This window comes from Amblyraja radiata, chromosome 9, assembly GCF_010909765.2.
Source record: "Amblyraja radiata isolate CabotCenter1 chromosome 9, sAmbRad1.1.pri, whole genome shotgun sequence".
NCBI classification, from domain to species: Eukaryota; Metazoa; Chordata; class Chondrichthyes; order Rajiformes; family Rajidae; genus Amblyraja; species Amblyraja radiata.
In genome coordinates this window covers 59228307-59242544 of record NC_045964.1, presented here as the reverse complement: position 1 = coordinate 59242544, position 14238 = coordinate 59228307, and the positions used below count along the sequence as shown (strand labels likewise).

Sequence of the window (14238 nt, the reverse complement as noted above, 5' to 3'; positions counted from 1 at the left end):
TTTTGTCTACCTTCGATTTTCCAGCATCTGCAGTTCCTTCTTAAACATTCCTCACTGTGATGGAAGGCAACAAAGTTCAGTCATTTTCCTCCTTTGTTCACCCGTGGTGGTCAGGGCCTTTGAACGGGGCCGTTGCCGATGGTCCACTGTTCAAGCCCTCTCGTCGGGATGGTCGAAACTCCGGCGTCGGGACGGATCGGAACACTCCGGAACGCATGGAGCTCCCGAGTCGGCCGCTTCTTCCCGGAGACCACGGCTTCACGGTGTTAAAGTCCACAGGCCCTGCGGCCGGAGCAACTGAACCATCCTAACGCAACCAGAGAGCAGTCCTGATATATCTACCTCATTGGAGACCTCGGCTATGTTTGATTTGACTTTACTGGCTCTACCTTACACTAAACATTATTCCCTTACCATGTATCTACACTATGAATGGCTCGATTGTAATCATATATTGTCTCTCCGCTGACTGGTCAGCATGCAACAAATGCTTTTCACTGTACCTCAGTACACGTGTCAATAAACTAAACTGAAAACTGAACTGAACGGAACTAAATTAATGTGTAGGAAGGAGCTGCAGATGCAGGTTTATACCAAAGATAGACATAAAATGCTGGAGTAACTCAGCGGGTTCAGGCAACATCTCTGTATAGAAGAAATGGGTGACGTTTCGGGTCGAGTCTAAAGAAGGGTCTCGACCCAGGTCGGGATTCAGCCCGTCCCGCTGAGTTACTCCAGCAGTTTGGGTCTATCTTCGGAACTGAATTCATCTGTGGGAACTTTGCACAAAGCTGGTCCGTATATTATGCAAAGAGACATTGGAAAAGTAGTAAATGAAGATTCATAAGCATGATGCCAGGACAGAGAGATTGCAAATTAGGGAAAATTGAATGTTTTTCTGGGACGCTTGGCCAGAAAAATCAGGACTGACGGAAAGATTATGACAAGCGATGTTTCAGTCTGTAGGGAAACCTCGAAACAGCGCCTATGGATGTGAGATAATCTTTCGATCTTTCTGATAGCCTCGGTACAGGAAGGGTGTGATTAAGCCAGAGACAGTGCAGGAAAGATACACATGGACTTTGCCGGGACTTAGACACAAAATGGTGGAGTAACTCTGCGGGTCAGGCAGCATCTATGGAAAAAGAGGAATAGGTGACGTTTCGGGTCGGCAACCTTCCTCAGACTTTTCTGTTGCCGGGGCTTGAGAGGTTGAGTTATGAGCAGAGATTGCAGAGGCTGGGGTTGTTTTCTCTAGTGTGAGAGAGGTTGAGTGTGGAGAGGTGGGAGTAAATGTTATGGAGGTCAGTTTCACTGTCGTTCTGCTGAATTTCACTGCTTGTATCACTCGTTATCACCTTCTCCACAGCCAACAATGGACTATTGTGGGCTCTAACTTTCCTTGATCACTGTTGCTGGCTTTCATTTGTCCTTTTCATTCATTTGTTCTATGGGGCTCTCTCGTTTCTCTCTCCCCTGACTCTCAGTCTGAAGAGAACGGTGATGCATCGGTAGAGTTGCTGCGCCAGCGACCCGAGTTCGATCCTGACCACGGGCGCTGTCTGTACGGAGTATGTGCGTTATCCCCACGACCGGGTGCTTAAGTTTCCTCCCACCCTCCAAAGACGTGCAGGTTAATTGGATCGATATAAGTGTAAATTGTCCCGTGTGTGTGTAGGGTGGTGTTAATGTGCGTGGATCGCTGGTGGGTGCTGGTGGCGGCCTGGGCGGCGTGCAGGGCAGTGCTGCTCCCCACCATCATCACCACGATGATCCTGAAGGGCATGCTGGCCGAGGTGGAAGCGCTGCGGGGCCACACGTACGGAGCCCGCCGCCGGTCCCAAAGCGGCTTCAGCTCCAGCCGTGTGCAGCTCTGGAAGGGGGACGAGTTAGGGTTAGGCATTTTCCTGCCTTAGTCTTCCCCTAGCCTGGCACTGCCCCCGTCCCACTATGAACCCCCACTTTGCACACTGGCAGCCCGTGGGGTTCAGTAAACGGGGGAACCCACAGGAACTGCCCTCACCCATTAATTAGGTTGGTTCAAGAGGACCTCTGCAGCAGTCTCATTAAAAAAAAACTCACAATTATATTCATTATATTATTTTTATATATTATACATAATTATATATGATTACAGTCATATTCACCAGTCAGATATATATATATATATAGATGGTATAATAATATATGATTTAAAGAGACAGCAATACGGAAATAGTCTCCCCATGGTGTAATATGGGCATTGGACACTAGATGGCGCTTACTTTTTCGATCTCATTTTCTAATTAGTTTAATTAATTAATGTGCAACTTTTGGCACTGACGAGTTATGACTTCCTTCTCAATTATATTTTATCTAAATCTGTGCAAAATTTCATGTAGTTCCGAGACATGGGTCACGAAAGTTGATTTCTAGACTCATTTTTGATGCTCGGCCCACAGCCTAAGAGATGCTGCCTGCCCCGCTGAGTTACTCCAGCATTTAGTGTCTCTCTTTGGTGTTAACCAGCATCTGTAGTTCCTTCCTACACATTTGATGGAACTGGTGGAACTTCATGGAGATCTTGGAAAGGCCTGGTGGAGGGATGGGAGGAGCCTCTGGTGAAGACCTAGAAGGACTGAAGATGGGGAGCCACAAGCAAAGATGCTATAGCGGAGTAATGGAAGATATGCCTATATCTCCCGTTTCCCTTTCCCTTGACTGTCAGTCTGAAGGAGACCAGTCGACCCGAAATATCACCAATTCCTTTTCTCCAGAGATGCTGCCTGATCCGCTGATTTGCTCCAGCCTTTTGTGTCTGTCTTCGGTTTATAGACCACTCTATGATCTTCGGTTTAAACCAGCATCTGCAGTTCCTCCCTGTACAAGGTATGTGCCGATTTTGTGTGTATTAGCGTGTGTCCAGTCAGATTTGGCTTCCAGTCAGAGTAACAATCACGCAAGTTTCCACACACACACACTTACTTCAGGCAGTGCTGACCGTGATGGGGGAAATTGATGAGAGTTTACTGCAATTAAAAATAAAATAAAATAAAACATTGAAAAACACACAACCTGTTCCCCCGCAACGCTGATTACACTGCGGGGGGCATAACTGAAGTCGGGTCAAGTTTACTGAAATGGCGGAAGTTACGCTCCGTTGCGTACTACTCACCAGTCCATTGGAAACATTGGATTTTGCAGGAGTGGTCTAGGTAGGACTAGGTCTAGGCAAAGAGTAGGTGTAAACGGGTCCTTTTCAGAATGGCAGGCAGTGACTAGTGGGGTACTGCAAGGCTCAGTGCTGGGTCCCCAGCTATTTACAATATATATTAATGATTTGGACGAGGGAATTGAATGCAACATCTCCAAGTTTGCAGATGACACGAAGCCGGGGGGCAGTGTTAGCTGTGAGGAGGATGCTAGGAGGCTGCAAGGTGACTTGGATAGGTTGGGTGAGTGGGCAAATGCATGGCAGATGCAGTAATGTGGATAAATGTGAGGTTATCCACTTTGGTGGCAAGAACAGGAAAGTAGACTATTATCTGAATGGTGGCCAATTAGGAAAAGGGGAGATGCAACGAGCTCTGGGTGTCATGGTACACCAGTCATTGAAAGTAGGCATGCAGGTGCAGCAGGCAGTGAAGAAAGCGAATGGTATGTTAGCATTCATAGCAAAAGGATTTGTATAGGAGCAGGGAGGTTCCACTGCAGTTGTACAGTGAGACCACACCTGGAGTATTGCGGAGTATTGTGTACAGTTTTGGTCTCCTAATCTGAGGAAAGACATTCTTGACATAGAGGGAGTACAAAGAAGGTTCACCAGACTGATTCCTGGGATGTCTGGACTTTCATATGAAGTAACACTGGATAGACACGGCTTGTACTCGCTAGAATTTAGAAGTTTGAGGGGGGGATCTTATAGAAACTTACAAAATTCTTAAGGGGTTGGACAGGCTAGATGCAGGAAGATTGTTCCCGATGTTGGGGAAGTCCAGAACAAGGGGTCACAGTTTAAGGATAAGGGGGAAGTCTTTTAGGACCGAGATGAGAAAAACATTTTTCACACAGAGAGTGGTGAATCTGTGGAATTCTCTGCTACAGAAGGTAGTTGAGGCCAGTTCATTGGCTATATTTAAGAGGGAGTTAGATGTGGCTCTTGTGGCTAAATGGATCAGGGGGTATGGAGAGAAGGCAGGTACAGGATACTGAGTTGGATGATCAGCCATGATCATATTGAATGGCGGTGCAGGCTCGAAGGGCCGAATGGCCTACTCCTGCACCTAATTTCTATGTTTCTATCTTGCTCTAGTATCTTTGGCCACAAGTGCAGGAACGGAAGAGACTTGCAGATGGATGGGAGAGCATTGTGCAGTGGTTGTGTGTTGACATGGGTGTGAATCTACTGGGCCATATATGCTGTTGCAGTGCCGTTCATACTTTGTATCCTCCAAGACAAACATCTATACAACCCTGAAGAAGGGTCCCGATCCAAAACGTTGCCTGTCCATGACCTCCGGAGATGCTGCCTGACCTGCTAAGTTATTCCAGCACTTTGTGTCTTCATCTATAGAATCCTCTGACTGGATACAGTGACACCCCTTTAAATCACTGGCCTGAGCTTCACCCCTTCACTCGTGCATTTCCCTGTAAGTTAAGGGCCTGTCCCACTGAGGCGATTTTTTCGGCGACTGCCAGCGACTGTCATAGTCGTAGCAGGTCGTCGAAAACCGGCGACTGGACCCCCCCTATGACAATGTCTATGACGATGTCTACAACAACCTACCACCTAGTTGACGTCAAGCTTCAGCAAGCTACCAACAACCACTGACCCATTAGGACGTCCACCTACAACAACCGACGTCCACCCGCGACAAGGTACGACAATTCAGTCGCCGGTACCTGTCGCCGGTTGATGTAGGTGTTCACCAATGGAATTCACCGAAGTCAGCCGGCGACAACCTACCTCATCCTGGCGACAACCTACGACAGCACCCACGTCAGGAGAAGTCAAGCTACGCTCATTGGCGTCAAGCCGACTGTCGCCGAAAAGTTTTGAACATTTCAAAATCCAGCGGCGACCAGAAAAAAGCTACGATTATTTGGGCGACTGAGGAGACTACTCACGATCATACGGGCGATACCCCAGCGACCATGTGGCGATAGCCTAGCCACCTGTAGTCACCTAAAAAATCGCCTAAGTGGGACAGGGGCATTACAGGAACCACAGTGGTATCCAGAAAATGCAAGCGGTTGTAGCCCTTTGTTTTAGACTTTAGAAATACAGCGTGTAACAATGCCCTTCAGCCCACCAAGTCCACACCAACCTGCAATCACCCCGTGCACTAGCGCTTTCCTACACACCAGGGACAATTTACAATTTTACCAAAGCCAATTAACCTACAATCCTGTACGTCTTTGCAGTGTGGGAGGAAACCAGAGCACCCGGAGAAAACCCACGCATGTCAAGCGGAGAACGTACAAACACTGTACAGGCTGCACCCGCAATCAGGATCGAACCCGGGTCTCTGGTGCTGTGAGGTTGCAGCTCCACCACTGCGCTACTGTGCCGCCCTGTTTTCTTGTTCATTCTGCATTCACAGCTCCAACTTCTCCTCTGCCTCCTTCTGCTTAAGTATTTTCTCTGCAATTTCAACTTTGTTGGTTTAGGTCCAAATGTCTATTTGATTTTTATGCTGCAAGAAATAATACAAAACTTGAGCGTCATGAGATAACTATGAAAAGTGAGGTAAAGTGGAAAATTTAGTGCAGCCTAGATCTCTGGTCAACATCCAAAGCGTCATAATTACGGGTGATCTGTAGAGAAAGAATGCATTTGTCTAATCCATGTCCCGTAGTTAGAACTTGTATTCACATTAACAGCTGTAGGAATATGTATCAAAGAGCGTAATAATGCAATGAGGCGTTGGTTTAGTTTAGTGTAGTTTAGTTTTGTGTAGTTTAGTTTTGTGTAGTTTAGTTTAGTTTATTGTAATTTAGTATAGAAACATAGACAATAGGTGCAGGAGTAGGCCATTCGGCCCCTCGAGCCTGCACCGCCATTCATTCTGATCATGGCTGATCATCCACAATTAGTACCCCGTTTCTGCCTTCTCCCCATATCCCTTGATTCCACTAGTCCCTAGAGCTCTATCTAAGCTCTATACATTGTAGTTTAGATTAGAGATACAACATGAAAACACATTTGGACAGGTAGATGGATAGGAGAGGCTAAGCGGGATATGGGAGAAAGTGGGCAGGTGGGACTAGTGTAGATGGCGGCATTTGGGAAGTTGGTCCGAAGGGCCTGTTTCTATGCTGTATGACTATGAAGCCCTTTGGGCCGCGATGTCCGTCGATCACCCGTTCATACTAGTTCTAAGTTATTCCACTTTCGAATCCACTTCCGGCACGCAAGGGGCAATTTCACAGAGTCCCATTAATCTACAAACCTGCACGTCTTTGGGAATGTGGGGGGGAAACAGGAGCGCCCGGAGCAAACCTGTGCTGTCACAGTGTGGGAACATGTAAACTCCACGCAGCCAACACCCAAAGTCAGTATTGAACAGCTGCTCCACTATGCTGCCCATGTCTTTCTTTAGTTTAGTTTGGTTTATTGTCCCGTGTACCGAGGTACAGTGAATAGCTTTTGTTGCGAGCTAACCAGTCAGCGGGAGGACTAGATGTGACCATGGCATACAGATACAAATGATAAAGGGAATGACGTTTAGTACAAGATAAGGTCCAGTAAAGTCAGATTAAAGATAGTCTCCTACGAGATAGATAGTAGCTCAGGACCGCTCTCTAGTTTGTGATAGGATGGCTCAGTTGCCTGATAGCAGCTGGGAAGAAACTGTCCCTGAATCTGGAGGTGTGAGTTTTCACACTTCTATACCTCTTGAACAGAACTCCACCGACAAAAGAAAATGATTTTACACTCAGCCAAGCCAAATTGACTAAGCTGGCTGTCAAACCTACTAAGAGCTTTGAATGTTGCTGAATATCCCTGAAATCTGCAATTAGGTTTTAGATAGACATATACAAAGCTTTGGTGTAAACCATCATCTGCACTTCCTTCCTACACATTAATTTATAGGTGACGTTTTAGGTTGAGACCCTTCTTCAGACTCTGAAGAAGGGGCTTGACCCATAACCTCACCCATTCCTCCTTCTCTCCAGTGATGCTGCCTGACCCGCTGAGTTACTCCACATTTTGTGTCTATCTTCAGGGTAAGCCAGCATCTGCAGTTCCTTCCCACACATTCGTTTTTAGCAGGATAATTCCCCTTTGTGTGAATGTGAAGATGTCTACACACTCTGACCCAGGAATTAGTAGGTTAACCTATGATGAGCGTTTGTCGGCACTGTGCCTGTACTCGCTGGAGTTTTGAAGAATGACAGGGGACCTAATTGAAACATTCAGAATAGTGAAAGACTTAGATAGAGTGGATGTGGAGAGTATGTTTCCACTAGTAGCAGAGTCTAGGACCAGAGGTTATAGCCTCAGGACGTTCTTTTAGGAAGGAGATGAGGAGGAATTTCTTTAGTCAGAGGGTGGTGAATTTGTGGAATTCATTGCCACAGAAGGCTGTGGAGGCCAAGTCAGTGGATATATTTAAGGCCGAGATAGATAGATTCTTGATTTGGTACAGGTGTCAGAGGTTATGGGGAGAAGGCAGGAGAACGGGGTTAGGAGGGAGTGATAGATCAGCCACGATTGAATGGCAGAGTAGACTTGAAGGGCCGAATGGCCTTTTTCTACTTCTATTATCCCTTATGACCAAGCCTGAAGCACATTGGGGCTTTTTGCCTTAGCTAAGAAGCCAGAGACTGGAACCTCTATCTCCACACACGCGGGGGGGGGGGGGGGGGGGGGGGGGTGTGGGGGGGGGGGGGGGGGGGGGGCCTGCAAGCCTTATGAGGGACGGATGCTGGCTGTTCCTCACAAGGCGCTCAGCATTTCGCCTGGCCAGTGCTTCCCGTTGGAATTGCTGCACGGAATTACCGACGGAGCCAGGAATGTTTCAACAATAACATTCTTAGAATAGCACGTCAAAAAAAAAGCTGTTTTCACTGGCGGGGGGTGGGGGGCTGCGGGGGGGGGGGGGGGGGGATAGGTGGCTGGAGGGCATATAGTGTATTGTATTGTATTGTATTCAAATTTATTGTCATTGTCTCAATTTGAGACAACGAAATGAATTTCCCTTTACAGTCAGTATCATAAAAATAAATAAATAATAAATAAATAATAAAACATATTAAAAATAAAATAGAGTTTAAAAAAAAGCACAAACACAAAGTCCACGACACAACATAACACAATGGCACCAAGGTGAGGAAGGCACCATAGTCCAGCCAGTCTTCCCTCCGATCTTCCCAGATGTTCACCCGTGGTCGGGGCCTTCCGAGCACCCGCAGTCGCACCCGCAGTGTAGAGCATTTACCAACACAACCGCTGGGATGATGAACGATGATATTTTATACAGCAAATTGCTCCGATGTGGAATGCACAGCGGGGAAGGCTGATGGAAGCGGCTTCAGTAGAGACTGGGAATTTGATATGGATTTGAAATGAGACATTATAGGGCTATGGGGAAGAAGCAGAGAGAGAGAGAGAGAGAGAGGGCTTGTTGTAAGGAAATTGCATGGTTATAGCACTTTGATTTTTAGTTTGTTTCTCTGGCTGCTGTACCTGTAATGGCTCAAGTTAATGAGCCACTGGTGATTTCTCTTCATTTCACGTCCCAGGCCTCTTGCCAGTGGAAGTTCTGATTGACTTAGACTTTAGAGATACAGCCCTTTGGCTCACCGAGTCTGCAACGAACAGCGATCACACCGTACAATAGACAATAGGTGCAGGAGTAGGCCATTCGGCCCGTCGAGCCAGCACCGCCATTCAATATGATCATGGCTGATCATCCCCAATCAGTACCCCGTTCCTGCCTTCTCCCCATATCCCCTGACTCCGCTATTTTTAAGAGCCCTATCTAGCTCTCTCTTGAAAGCATCCAGAGAACCTGCCTCCACCGCCCTCTGAGGCAGAGAATTCCACACTATCTAGTATCAGAAGTAGCACACTAGTTCTATCCTACACACCAGGGACAATTTACAATTTTACCAAAGCCATTTAACTTCATTGGATTCATTGAAAGATACGGCATGGAATCAGGCCTAGCGAGTCCACGCCAAGCTCCGTTCACCGTCCACGCCAGTTCTATGTTATCCCACATACTCATCCATTCCCTATACGCTAGGGGCAATTTACAGAGGCCGATTAACCTACAAACCCGCACACTTTTGGGAGGAATCCGGAGCACCCAGAAGAAACCCATGCGGTCATGGGGAGAACGTGCAAACTCCACACACCAGACAGCACCTGAGAGCAGGATCAAACCCAGGTCTCTGGCGCTGTGAGACAGCAGCTTTACCCGCTGCGCCACCGTGCCGCCCTAAAACGTGGCACCAATCCTCATAGTGGCTCTAAGATGTGGCACCTCTCCTTAAGCTGAATGCAAGCAGAGATGAACAATAAATGCCTTTACTGCCCACTTCATTAGAGTAGGGAGAAAGGAATTATTAGGATTCTTGGGATCTGATGGGCAGAGAAATAACAGATGGAGTTTAATCCGAGCAAGTGTGAAGTGTCGCACTTTGGGAGATCAAACATTCAAGTTCAAGTTCACATTTATTTGTCACATGCACCAATTAAGGGGCAGTGAAATTTGAGTTACCATGCAGCCATACAATCAAAAAGAACACAACACACAATAGAATTTAATATGAACATCCACCCCAGTGCAATCAAAATTCTTCACTATGATGGAAGGCAATAACATTCAGTCAATCTTCCTCATTTGTTCACCGTGGTCGGGGCCATGAACCCTCCGTAGTCGCCGCTACAGCTGGCCCGGTGTACAAGCCCTCTCGTCCGGACGATCGAAACTCCGACGTCGGGATGGATCGGAACACACACTCCGCGGCTTTGAATTCCCAAATTGGCCACTTTCTTACCGGAGACCGCGGCTTCACAATGTTGTAGGCCGCAGGCTGGCGGTCGGAGCACTTCGTCTGGCGATCCCCGGCAAGGGATCGTCCCGCTCCACGATGGTAAAGTCCGCGCCGTACCTGCCGCTGAAGCTCTGGGCCGGTCTCCGACAAAGGTCGCACCAATTCAGTTGTTCGGCCGCGGGGGGGGGGGGGGGAGATGTGACGAAGCGAATAGTTGCATCTCCGTCGAGGTAAGTGACTGAAAACGGTTCCCCCCTATTCCACCCCCACCACCCCCACACTAAAACATACATTTAGACATACTAAAAAATAGGACGAAAGGACGAAATAAGTCGAAAGGACAAACACGCTGCTGGCGAGGCTGCCGCTCGCGGTGCCACCCGATGACAAATATAAGGGGAAAGTATACATTTATGGCATGACCTTTAATAGCATTGATGTACAGAGGGGATCATGGGGCCCAAGACACTCAATTCATCTTGGGGTGGCGCAGCGGTAGAGTCCCAGGTTCGATCCTGACTACGGGTGCTGTCTGCATGGAATTTCTACATTCTCCCTGTGACCAAGTGAATTTTCTGCAGGTGCTGCAGTTTCCTCCCACATCCCAAAGACGTTCAGGTTTGTAGGTCAATTAGCATCTGTTAATCGTAAATTATCCCTTGTGTGTAGGGCAGTGTTAGTGTACGGGGTAATCGCTGGTCAGCGCAGGCTCAGTGGGCCAAAGGGCCTGTTCCCGCACTGTACCTCTAAAGTCTAAAGTCTCTCAACTAATGGCCGACACATTGGCAGGAGGTTGTTGGAGAGATCAAGAATCCTCCCATTATGGTTCCTCGATCACCCTTCTTCCACTGCTGACTCCATCACCTGCACCTTTGGATGTCCCTCCAACAATCTTCCCCCTCTGCTCTCAATCAATCAATCAATCAATCAACCTTTATTGTCATCTTGCAAAGCAACAGTTGTACAGTGCAAAATGAAATGCAGGAATTCCCAGGGCATCGCACATGAAACTTAAAACATTTCACACATAATAACAGTAAAAACAATCCAGTCGCTGATGAAACAGTATAAATAGTTAAAAGCAGGTAAAACAGCAACATTAAAATACAGTAAAAACAATCATTAAAATGTCCAGGGCAGCTGATTTGAGTGGCCAGTGCCAGAGTTATTAAAATTTCAGTGAAAAGCCACAGAATCAGGTGGAGTGACTGTTTAGCAGCCTCACAGCCTGTGGCAGGAAGCAGTTTAGCAGTCTTGTAGTCCGGGCTTTGATGCTACGGTATCTCTTGTCTGATGGCAGGAGATCCAGGTGTGTGTGGAAGTGGTGCAGTTTGTCCTTAGCTATTCTCAGAGCTTTTTTCAGACAGCGGCTCTGGAACAGTTCTTGTACCGAGGGTAGGGAGACGCCAATGATCCTCTCTGCTCGCCTCACTACCCTCTGCAGAGCCTTCCTGTCTGAGCAGTTACAGTTGGAGTACCACGTGTTCATGCAGTACGTGCGTACAGTCTCCACCGTGCCCCTGTAAAAAGTCCTGAGGATGTTGGTAGGGAGTGAGGCCTGTTTGAGTTTCCTCAGGTAGTGCAGTCGCTGATGGGCCCGTTTAACAATCCCAATGTTGTTCCTGGACCAGGTGAGACTGTCTGTAATTTGCACTTCGAGGAACTTTATGCTCTCCACTCTCTCCACCGTGGTGCCACTGATGTTGAGGGGTGTGAGTTTTGGCTGCGACCTCCTGAAGTCGACAATCATCTCTTTTGTTTTGTCGACATTTAATGCTAAATTGTTGTTGCCGCACCAGTCCACTAGTTGTTTTCACTTCCTGGACTCCCTGGACTCCCAGTCCACTAGTTGTTTCATTTCCTGGATTCCCTGGACTCCCAGTCCACTAGTTGTTTCACTTCCTGGACTCCCCCTCTCTGGCTCCCATCCTTTAAGACACTTATTTCATTTAGAAGGATGAGAGGCTATCTGATAGAAACATATACATTTCTTAAGGGATTGGACAGGCTAGATGCAGGAAAAATGTTCCCGATGTTAGGGGAGTCCAGAACTAGTGGGTCACAGTTTAAGAATAAGGAGTAGGCCATTTAGGACTGCGATGAGGGAAATCTTTTTCACCCAGAGAACTTTTTCACCCAGAGAACTTTTTCTCTGCCACAGAAGGCAATGGAGGCCGACTCACTGGATGTTTTCAAGAGGGAGTTAGATATAGCTCTTAGGACTAACGGAATCAAGGGATATGGGGAGAAAGCAGGAACGGGGTACTGATTTAGGATGATTAGCCATGATCATATTGAACGGTGGTGCTGGCTCGAAGGGCCGAATGGCCTACTCCTGCACCTATTTTCCATGTTTCTATCAGGCTTTTGTTAGCCTGTGTCTGGCATTTTCGTAAGCAACCTCGGGTTAAGCTTCAGACCTGGTGTGGTAATGCTCCTGAACTCTACTGTACCACATGTAAATGGTGTCCAGATGCAGGTTAATGCTGTTGGCTTACTTGGAACATCAACAGGCCATGTGGGACTGAGCCAATTAGCCCAGGAAGACCCTAGGGGCTGTATGGTTCCTTCAGGTCTCGGCTGGGTTTGTGGTCTTGGTGTTGATAGACTCCAGCCAGCTAGCAAGAACCAGAAGTGAGAAAGTAATATGATTAGACAGTAACTTCCAGTCTGATTATTATTGATTCACTTTCAGCCACGCACAATATTACAAGTGAGCTTTATTCTTTATTCTTTTTGTCAGTCGATTCATGGAGACTCAACTCAAGTCGATCCCAACAGAAGCCTTCGCAAAGCTCCCAAACATCACAAGGATGTAAGTATGAATGATTCACAATAGTCCACCTACTTTATCATTGAGGGTTGGGGTGGGAGATTGCAACCTTCACGTGGTCCGCCCTCGTTTCGACGAATGCAATCAACCCGGCGTGCACAATCAAGTAAGATCAAATAGAGCAAGTTGTCCTACAACTTTAGGCTGTGCACGCCATACGCAAGAAGATGAAGATCATTGAGGGAATCTCTTGTTTAGTGAATGGACCCTATGGCCAAGCATTTGCCCATTGACACAAAGTGCTGGATGACCTCAGCGGGTCAGGCAGCATCTCTGGAGGTAATGGATAGATGATGCTTCAAGTCATAAGTTCATAAGTCATTGGAGCAGAATTAGCCATTCAGCCCATTGTGTCCACTCCGCCATTAAATCATGGCTGATCTATCTTTCCCTCTCAACCCCATTCTCCTGCCTTCCCCCCAGTAACCTTTGACACACTTACTAATCAAGAACCTGTCAATTTGCATATTAAAAATACTCAATGACTTGCCCTCCACCACCATCTGCGGCAATGAATTCCACAGAATCACCACCCTCAGACTAAAGAAATTCCTCCTCATCTCCTTTCGAAAGGTACGTCCTTTTATTTGAGACTGTGTCCTCTGGTCTTAGACTCTCCCACGAGCGGAAACATCTTCTCCACATCTACTCTATCCAAGCCTTTCACTATTCTGTAAGTTTCAATGAGGTCCCCCTCATCCTTCTAAACTCCAGTGAGTACAGGCCCAGTGCTGTCAAACGCTCATCATACCTTAACCCAATCATACCCTGAGATAATTCTCGTAAACCTCCTCTGGACCCTCTCCAACACATCTCCAGGTTGGGAACCTTCTTCAGACTGATTGTAGTAGGGGGAGAGAAAGCTGGAATAGGGTGTAGGATGGAACTGCAGATGCTGGTTTAAACCGACGATAGACACAAATAGCTGGAGTAACTCAGTGGGACAGGATGTAAAAGAGATGGTGACAAAGCTTGGCAAGTGATAGATGGGTACATGCGAGGGGTGGGGGGGGTGTTAGATTGGCAGATGGGTGGAAAAAGCCTCCCGACCTCTTTTTCCAGCTTTCTCCCCCCCCCCCCCCCCCACTACAATCAGTGTGAGGAAGGGTCCTGACCTGAATCGTTGCCTATCCATGTCCTCCTCAGCCTGACCTGCTGAGTTACTCCTGCACGTTGTGCTTTACTCAAGATTCCAGCACCTGCGGTTTCCTGCATCTCGACCACATCCTTCTCTACAACTCAATGACCCTCAGTTTTTCTTGTGATTCTATCGCGGTCAAATGGGGCTGACTTAGATGGGACATCTTGTTCTGAGATAATCCATCTAAGCTAATCCAAATTGCCTAGACAAGTTGGGAAGATGGGCTTATATCTGTGCTGTACAACGCTATGACCAATGGCATTCATGTCAGAGTTTC

General features: G+C 47.3%; 1 protein-coding gene across 1 annotated transcript in view; it reads left to right on the top strand.

Annotated features, from left to right (window-relative positions):
- Positions 1-14238, top strand: part of tshr (thyroid stimulating hormone receptor) — a 49884-nt gene that overhangs the window by 15284 nt on the left and 20362 nt on the right. The window contains exon 2 of the mRNA XM_033026468.1: positions 12731-12802. Within this exon, the coding sequence (XP_032882359.1) occupies positions 12731-12802 (72 nt within the window). The remainder of the gene's footprint in view (positions 1-12730; positions 12803-14238) is intronic.